This window comes from Camellia sinensis, chromosome 5 (genome assembly GCF_055761805.1).
Source record: "Camellia sinensis isolate YWXY chromosome 5, ASM5576180v1, whole genome shotgun sequence".
NCBI classification, from domain to species: domain Eukaryota; kingdom Viridiplantae; phylum Streptophyta; class Magnoliopsida; order Ericales; family Theaceae; genus Camellia; species Camellia sinensis.
Window position 1 is genome coordinate 33,170,833 of NC_138965.1, and position 9,430 is coordinate 33,180,262.

Genomic DNA, 9,430 nt, shown 5'->3' on the forward strand with positions numbered 1-9,430 from the left:
CCACCCTAAGTGCAGGAGATGATTCCAGTAAGTCAGACAGCCTCTGCAGCTCCTCTTCCTCCCAAGCCAACAGACTTCTTCTGAATTGGAGTTGCCACACCCCTAGACTCTTCTTAGCACTAATTTGTTGTAAGGATTCTTTTTTCTCAGTAGATAGACTATACAATCTGGGATAATATTCCGTCAGACTTCTACCATTGAGCCAAGCATCAGATCAAAACTGAATCCTCCTCCCATTACCCACTGATAGCTTTAGATTCTGTTCATAGAACTCACCCAAAGGCTGGTTAATTGAATTGAGCTGCACTATATCCTTCTACACTGTGGACACCCCATCTGTGCTGTACAGAGATGGCACCCAACCCCCTCCCAATCGACCATATCTTGAGCATACCACTGATTTCCACAAGGCCTTATCCTCTTCACCATATCTCCACCACCATTTTAGCAACATACACTCATTCACCTCACCCAAATCTCTCACACCCAAACCCCCTTGATTTTTACTTTTAGTAACCTCACCCCAATTGACCAAGTGAACACTCCTCTTAGCATCAGATCTGTTAAAATCCACCTACTCTCCACCTACTTCACCCACTTAAACCTACTCCACTAAACCTAACCCACTACACCACTACCACCTCACCTACTCCACTAAACCTAACCCACTACACCACTACCACCTCCACTTCACCTACTCCTTACCTACTACACACTCACCCTCTTCTATATATAGGAATCATGAATCATTGTAAAATATATATCAAAATACAATCAATCAATAATACAATTCTCTATTTCTCTTTATACATTAAATTTTCTACATGGTATCAGAGCAAGGTTAAGCACTTAGTATTTTTCGCTTCACCGGCGGGCGGCAACCTCGCCTTGGCCGCCCGCCGGACCTCAACCTAATCTGCTAGAATTTTCTACACATACCTTGAAATTTCTTCGAGTCCACCACCACTGCCTCTCCTCTCACTGTTGTTCTCCCATACACCACCGTCTTGATCGTCTTCATCTACAATGTTGCAGTGAAGGATCTCAAGCGTGGTTTTGTTGCATCCAACTCAAAGGATGATCCAGCCAAGGAAGCTGCAAATTTCACCTCCCAGGTTATTATTATGAATCACCCGGGTCAGATTGGTAATGGGTATGCTCCAGTTCTTGACTGTCACACCTCCCACATTGCTGTCAAGTTTGCTGAGATTGATCGTCGATCTGGCAAGGAGATTGAGAAGGAGCCCAAATTCTTCCGTGAACATGCTCTCCTTCCTTTTACTCTTGGAGTGAGGCAGATGATTTGCTGCTGTAACAAGATGGATGCTACCACTCCTAAGTACTCAAAAGCAAGGTATGATGAAATTGTGCAGGAAGTCTCTTCCTATCTGAAGAAGGTTGGTTACAACCCTGACAAAATTCCTTTTGTCCCCATCTCTGGTTTGAGGGTGACAACATGATTGAGAGGTCCACCAACCTCGATATGATTACACAGCCCAAGAGGCCATCAGACAAGCCTCCTCTTCTCCACATTCTTGATAACACCAACAGCAACAGTTTGACGCATTTATTAGAGAAAAGGTCTAAAGGCAGCTCCTGTCAAAGCTGATGCTCAGCAGGCTGTACCACCTATTGAAGTGCCAGCACTATCCTTGCACATGGGGGGCACCCACTCATTTCTTTATTGTTTTCTTTTACTCACCCATGTGACCCACGATGCAACCTATACTTTTTCTTTTCTTTACACTCTTGTTCCCCACTTTCTTTATTATATATATATATATATATATATATATCTCTTTTTATTATATTATATTAAAAAAAAAAAAAAATCTTCATCTCTCCTCCATTTGATTTCCAACTCCATTATTTTTATTTTTATTTATTTTCTCCAAACCATTTTCCTTATTTCCTCCATCTTTCATTTTTTGATTTCAAATATATTTTTATTATTTTTTTTTATTTTTCTTTCACATTCTTTTTAATCTTTTTCCAATTCCCTTCATACCATATAGCTTTGCACACCAAATCATATTTTATTCATCTCAGGGATCAACCCCGATCACAATTTTACACACACACAAAAAAAAAAAAAAACCAACAAACAAACAAACCACCACAACACACCCGCACCCACAGTGGGATTTTTCTTCTCTACTCTGCTGCAGGTCTCTTCTTCTTGCTTTTCTCTTGGGTGTCCCTTACCGGCGCTGCCTCCATACTACCCACTCCACCGAGCACGTTCACTCCACCCTGCTCCTCCACTACAGCATATGGTGGACCTCCAAATCGGAACATCACGGTAGCCTTCCGCTTCAGCTCCTTGTTTTCCGCCTTCAGCACACTTATCTCTGCTCGCGCATCCTTATACATGCGCTGGAGCAGAGCCAATTGGCCGTTTAAATGCTGCACCTCATTTGTCCTACTCTGCAGCCGGTGCGACAAGTTTGTGACTGCCGTCATCGTCTCCACACAGGACTTCAAAGTATACTGATTGGCTTCAATGTCAGTTTGCACTGCCATTTTTTGCTCCACAGACCGCATAGGAAAGTTCAACGGAGCAAACCCTGGGGCGCTTGGTTGAGGTTCACTGGCCCCCGCACCAGTTATCTCTCTTGTTGACTCGTTAAGGTCTGGAAAGAGAGTGAGCAGACCACGGGAAGACGAAGCCATTTCTGGACAACAGAGTGTTACAGAGTGTCTCTCTCAGAAATCTCTCTCAGAAAACAGAGTGTTACAGAGTATCTCTCTCAGAAATCTCTCTCAGACAACAGAGTGTTATAGAGTATCTCTCTCAGAAATCTCTCTCAGAAAACAGAGTGTTACAGAGTATCTCTCTCAGAAATCTCTCTCAGAAAACGAAGAGTTTTTCAGAGTTTTTTTAGCAGGTTTTTGTCTCTGCTTCCAAGCCTCAGCCTCCGCTTCGGTTTATAAAGACCATGACAAAGAGGCCGACACGCGTTCTGTCGATCACGTGCATCGCCGCGTGTCTGGTGCACCTTTTGATGGCACGCCTTTTTATGGATTCGGCACGCCTTTTGAAAGATTGGGCACACCTTTTGAGGGTGCAACTTTTTAGGGGTCCGACAAGACTCTGTAAACTGTCCCGACATTGATTCCAGTTAGCTCCTTCAAGGGTCCGACAAGACTCAGTAAACTGTCCCGACATTGATTCCGGTTAGCTCCTTCATGGGTCCGACAAGACTCTGTAAACTGTCCCGACATTGATTCCGGTTAGTTTCTACAAGGGTCCAGCAAGACTCCGTAAACTGTCACAACAACTGTCACAACAGTGTCTGTTACAACGGTCCGACATGACCCCATAAACTGTCTTCTACATCGGTCTGACACCGCCATCCAGTGTCCTCTACACCGTTATGACACCACCATACAGTGTCCTCTACATGGTTATGACACCCCCATACAGTGTCCTCTACAACGTTATGATACCACCATCCAGTGTCTTCACCAATGGTCTGACACGACCATACAGTGTCTCTTATCCTCTTTTATTTTTATGTATTTTCTTGTTTTGTTACTCTCTCCAAACTCAAGTTGGTTAGTTCCTATCCCCCTTGAGTTTGCGGGGGGCTGTTAAAATCCACCTACTCTCCACCTACTTCACCCACTTAAACCTACTCCACTAAACCTAACCCACTACACCACTACCACCTCACCTACTCCACTAAACCTAACCCACTACACCACTACCACCTCCACTTCACCTACTCCTTACCTACTACACACTCACCCTCTTCTATATATAGGAATCATGAATCATTGTAAAATATATATCAAAATACAATCAATCAATAATACAATTCTCTATTTCTCTTTATACATTAAATTTTCTACAAGATCAACCCCACAGAAAATTGGATTGAATTTTGATTAAAGCTTTACCAACCCCCTTGGGCATTTTGAAAATGGAGAGAAAGTAGATAGGCAGATTAGAGAGGACTGATTTAATCAAGGTCAAATGCCCAGCAAAAGACAGTAGCTTTCTCTTCCAAGAAGACAACTTCTTCCTCACCTTATCCACTATTGGACTCCAAGTGCACTTCCTCTTAGGATTGGCCCCTAGAGGCAGATCTAAAAAGTTAAAAGGTAATTTCTTAGAAAGACAGTTCAATCTTTGAGCTAAACCCAAAGTTTCATCCTCTTGGAAACCCACTCCGCAAACTACACTCTTATGATAATTAATTTTTAAACCAGACGTCACTTCAAAACACCTCAACACACTTTTAATATTTAGCACCTCCTCCATATCACCTTCACAAAACACTATTGTGTCATCTGCAAATTGTAGATGTGAAATATGAAATTCATTACCTCCGACTAAGGCTCCTCTAAACAAGCCCTTCTCTACTACCCTTGCTAATAAAAGATTGAGAGCTTCAGCTGCAATTATAAACAAAAATGGTGAAAGGGGATCACCCTGCCTTAGCCCCTTCTATGGCTAAAATTCCTCTGTGGGTGAGCCATTAACCAAAACAGACACCCTGGCTATAGAAATGCAAGTCCTCATCCAACCTAACCATTTCTCTCCAAAACCAAAATTGTTCATCATCGACCACAGAAATTCCCAATTAATTGAGTCATAAGCTTTTTCGAAATCCAATTTTAGAATAATACCTTTCTTTTTTGATCTTTTCCATGCATCTACAACTTCATTTGCTATTAACACACCATCTAAAATGTACCTGCCACTTACAAAAGCAGACTGTACCTCGCTAATCACAGATGGCAAAACTCTCTTAAGCCTCCTGGAAAGCACCTTTGCTAAGATTTTATAGACAGAGCTAACCAAGCTGATAGGTCTATAATCCCCCAAGCCTATAGGATTATACTTCTTCAAAATAACAACGATGAAAGAGCTGTTGACCCCTCTAGATAGCTTACCATTTTGGTAAAATTCATTCACCAGTTGTAGGATCTCCCCTTTCAATATAGACCAACACCTTTGAATACAAGTAAGGTTACATCCATCTGGGCCTAGGGCTTTGTTCCCATCACAGTCCTGCACTGCTTCCTATACCTCATCTTCAGAGAATACAACTTCTAAGTTACCAACATCCATAGAGTTAATAACAGTAAAAGGGCCTAAAATTTTTGGCCTAAACTTCCATTTCTCAGAGAACAACAGACTAAAATGCCTAACCACTTCTTGCTTCACCAGAGCTGGATCCTCCACTCTCTTACCCTCCATAACAACAGAGTCAAGCAAATTCTTTCTCTGCCTTCTGCTAGCCATAATGTGAAAGTACCTAGTATTCTTATCACCAAAATGGCCCACTTCTGCCTAGACTTTTGATGCCATAACTTTTCCTTGCTCCTACTAAGCTGCCACACCTGGCTTCTTACTTCTCTTCTTCTCTTAAGATCCTGCTCATCAAGGGACCTAGACTTTGCCTTCAAATCCCATTCATGTAGCTCCTCCTCTGCTATCTTTAACTAAGTGTCAATATTGCCAAACACATCCTTATTCCACACCCTTAAGTGACTCCTAAGCATGTTCAATTTTCTCATTACTCTAAACCCTGCTCACCCTTGAACTTGTGCTTCCTCCCACCTCTTTTTAAGTTCTGACATGAAGGATGGATGAGATAACCAGGCATTGATAAATTTAAATGGCTTTGGTCCCCAATCCCTATCATCTTTCTTTATCAAAATGGGGCAATGGTCTGAGATTGTCCTAGGCAGACCCCATTGCTTAAAAGAAAACTTTTCCATCCACTTCAAATCTAACAGGAATCTATCCAATCCTACTCCACCTATTCCCATCCAGAGCATTACACCAAGTATACTGCCTACCTAGCAAAGGCATATCAATTAATTCCAATTTTTCCACAAACTCATTAAAGTCCTTCATCCCCCCTTCTCTAGATGAGCAACCTTTCCTGTCACCCATATATCTAATCTCATTGAAGTCCCCTCCCACACACTACGGGTTTGGAAAATGTCGGTGCTTACTCACCAAAGAGTCCCATAACTGTCCCCGCCTAAGAACCTCATTAGGAGCATAGATATTCACAAGAGTGCACTGAAAAGAATTACTAGACATACCTGATAATATAATGAAATTTTTGCTGCTGCAGCAACCCTTGAGCTCGAAGACTTGTGGCTTCCAAATACACAAAAGGCCTCCAGCACTTCCTTCTGAATCTACCAACATAAATTCCAATTCTTCATAAGGCCAAATAGTTTTCACAAAATGATTATCCATAGAGTTGCTTTTAGTCTCCTAAAGAAAGAGCACATCAGCACATCTCTCCCTCACCAAGCTCTTTATCTTTCCCTTTTTTCTGGCCTTCCCAGCTCTCTAACATTCCAAGATAAAATCTTCATGATAAACACACTACTTACACCCATTCCCCTTCAGACAGCCAGTTAAGCTCTGGTTGCCCTCTGTTCACCTTCAATTCTGCTCAAATCATTCTCTTCTAGCTCGACGATTCTGCTCACTACCTCATCCTCTTTGCCTTGGCAAACCATTCCCAACATAGTGCCTACTCTCACAGTTGACATAGCCTCCGTAATCAGTTGCCTCCTTCTGTTCGCTGCCTGACTCTGGGAAGTAGTCATGGAGGAAGCCGCTGCATTAGCAGAAGCTCTGAGAATAGCTCCCCGTTGAAAGCCCAGTCTGCCAAACACGCCTCGCCTACGCTCAATACCTTTTTTCCATGACTTTTCCCTTTTTTATACTGCGTCTTCCTTTAGATTACTCCCTTTTGTAGTCCATTTGACCATGTTTATGAGAGTTGTTTGGGCTACATTTGGCCTAAGCTATGTCTGGGCCAAATTTTCACTCAGATTCGACTCCATCCCCTGAACCAGTTCACTGGGCTCAGCCCCATTCTGCACTCCCTCAATTAAAATTTTCAAATTTATACTGGGCCTTGCTTCTACTGGCCCACTCAACTCCCTTAAGAGACCTGTGCTACACATAGCCTCATCTATAATTTGAACCCTGTTCATGATTAACTAGCAAGAGTTGACATCCTGCTTTACCCCTCTCGCTTTGGAACATGTATCTTCATAGCTAGTCTACACGCTCCCTGTGATAACCCTCACTCCTGTTTACTGATAACACCACTGATTACTGCTAAACTGAGACTGATCATGATAAGTAATTGAATTGATTAAAATTCTGAGTTAATTGATTGAATATATTAGTTTAAACGCATGTCTATCTGTTTGACTGTTAAATTATCTGTTCGTGTTTTATGTTTTAAACTGCAAATTGAAGGTCTTATTGGCGGCCGAATCTGAAATTGAGTAGTGTTTTATGCTAATTGGAATATATGTAATTTTATGATATATTTAGTTGAAATGTGATTTGCTTTGTTTAAATTGGATTAAATAATGCTAATTTACAAGAGTTGGACTTATTTACCAAAATGTCATGTTAGTGGCCTATCTCTACAACACTTTGAGACTTAATTCATATCACATTTCCTCAGCCATTTCCTTATACACAACCGACTAGAGAGAGAGGGATAGGAGAAATTGAGTTCATCTAGGCATTTGGCTTGGATGCTTAGGAGATTGAAGGAGTCTTGCATTATTTGAGCTTGTATACCTTGAATTCAAGAAATAAGGTAGAAATTCCATCCTCTCATTTGTGAATTGAAGTTGTGTCTTGCATGATTCATGGAATTTTAGTGATCTAAGTCTAGAATTGGTTTACAAGTGTAGAATTGAAGCTTATTTCATGCATGCATGTGCATCTCTTGAAGTTTAGAGTTGTTTTCATGGAAATTATTGCATGCATGTCCATATTTGGGTTATAGTTCATGAATTCATCATGTTTGGGAGTGAATTAACTCATTTGATCATGCTTTAGAAGCTTTGAAGTTGATTAAATTCTTGCATGTTGCATGTTTATCATGTTCTTGATGTTTTATTTGAAAATTGTGTTTAATTGACTACTCTTGGGCTTTGATTTCTCAAATTGATCTTTGAAACATGTCATATTATGAGTTTGCAAGTGTTTTCCAGAAAATTAGCCCAAAAGGATCGAATTTGATGATTTAAAGTTAAGTTTTGAGCTTGAGGTTCAAATCTGGAATTTCTAGATTTTGGACCCACGCTCGAGCAAGGAACTCCACGCTCGAGCGTACACTCTGAATACATGCAGTCCGCTCAAGCGAAGAAAGTTACGCTCGAGCATGAAATACGTGTGTCCAGTACTTTGCACGTGTTTACAGTCCGCTCGAGCGAGGGAATGCATGCTCGAGCGAGGACTTGTGTCTCACGCTCGAGCATGTATCGAGTGCCCGTCGAGCGTGATTTTTGTGCATCCAGTATTTTTACTGTAGCTTACAGTCCGCTCGAGCGACGGAAGTCATGCTCAAGCGGAGCTCCTTTGTCTGCATGTCCGCTCGAGCGTAGAAAGCCACGCTCGAGCGAGACCCCAATTTTCTGAAAATTTTGAAAAGTGTTTTAAAGTACATCTTTGCATCCTCTTTCCATCCTAGGCATTCCTAGGCCATGTTTAAGGCATCTTAATGAGGATATTGATGTAGAACCACACCGAGAAAAATTAGGGATTAAGTTATTATTTCCTAACTACGTAGCTTAGTGTGTGTTCATTCTGTAATTGTAGGGTTGGCATCTAAGGACGCTCTAGCTGCTTATAGCCCAGTGCTCTGTGAGTAACAATATTGTAAAGATATGTTCAATTGAGATTATTTTCTGAACAAATGACTGTACTGCTTTATGAAATGACACTGTTTACTGAATGAATGTTTGTCCTATTTGTGAACTGTATTCGTGGCATCCATAGCAAATTTACTGTTACTGAACTGTTACTGCTACTGTTACAGAGATCTTTGTCGGTTCCCATGTTTGGAACCACTACTGTTTACTGATACGATGGCCATCATTGACTGTTCGGTCTGTTAAGACCTACTGTACTGTTTTGCTATTGGATGTACCACATATGACTATTCTAGTTTCTGAATAACTGTTATGGCATGAAATATGAGCCACAAACTGAATGACTGATATACTGATAAATGATTGTTTTCAATACTGAAAGGACATTCATTCTTAACCTCTTTACGCATATGTTATTCACTGAGTTTTAGCTTACTGTTTATATATATATATATATATATATATATGTAGCTGTTCAGGCACCGGACCAAAGTTAGGAGCATCGGATTAGCTCTTTTTTGTCAAGCCAACCACCGTGCCTCACTGCGAGGTTCCAAGTCCTTCAAACTAGGGCTTTTAGGGGTGTTTTAGTTTTTCCCCCTTTGTATCTGGTTTTGTAACACTGTATAGACTGAATGATGTGTGTACCTGTATTGTATTGTTATGGTAGAGACTCGGTCCCTAACCTGTATGATTGCATATGAATGTATATGTACTGTTTATGTGAATATGTATGAAAAGTCTTTTTGCATACAGACTGTCACAGCTC

General features: G+C 41.1%; 1 protein-coding gene across 1 annotated transcript; it reads left to right on the top strand.

Annotated features, from left to right (window-relative positions):
- Positions 1-947: 947 nt before the first annotated feature.
- On the top strand, positions 948-2,964 carry LOC145791315 (uncharacterized; the record flags this gene model as incomplete). Its single annotated transcript, XM_082871665.1, has 1 exon — positions 948-2,964. A coding segment is annotated over one exon (513 nt), but the record flags the coding sequence as incomplete, so codon positions are not given.
- Between the last annotated feature and the right edge of the window lie 6,466 nt (positions 2,965-9,430).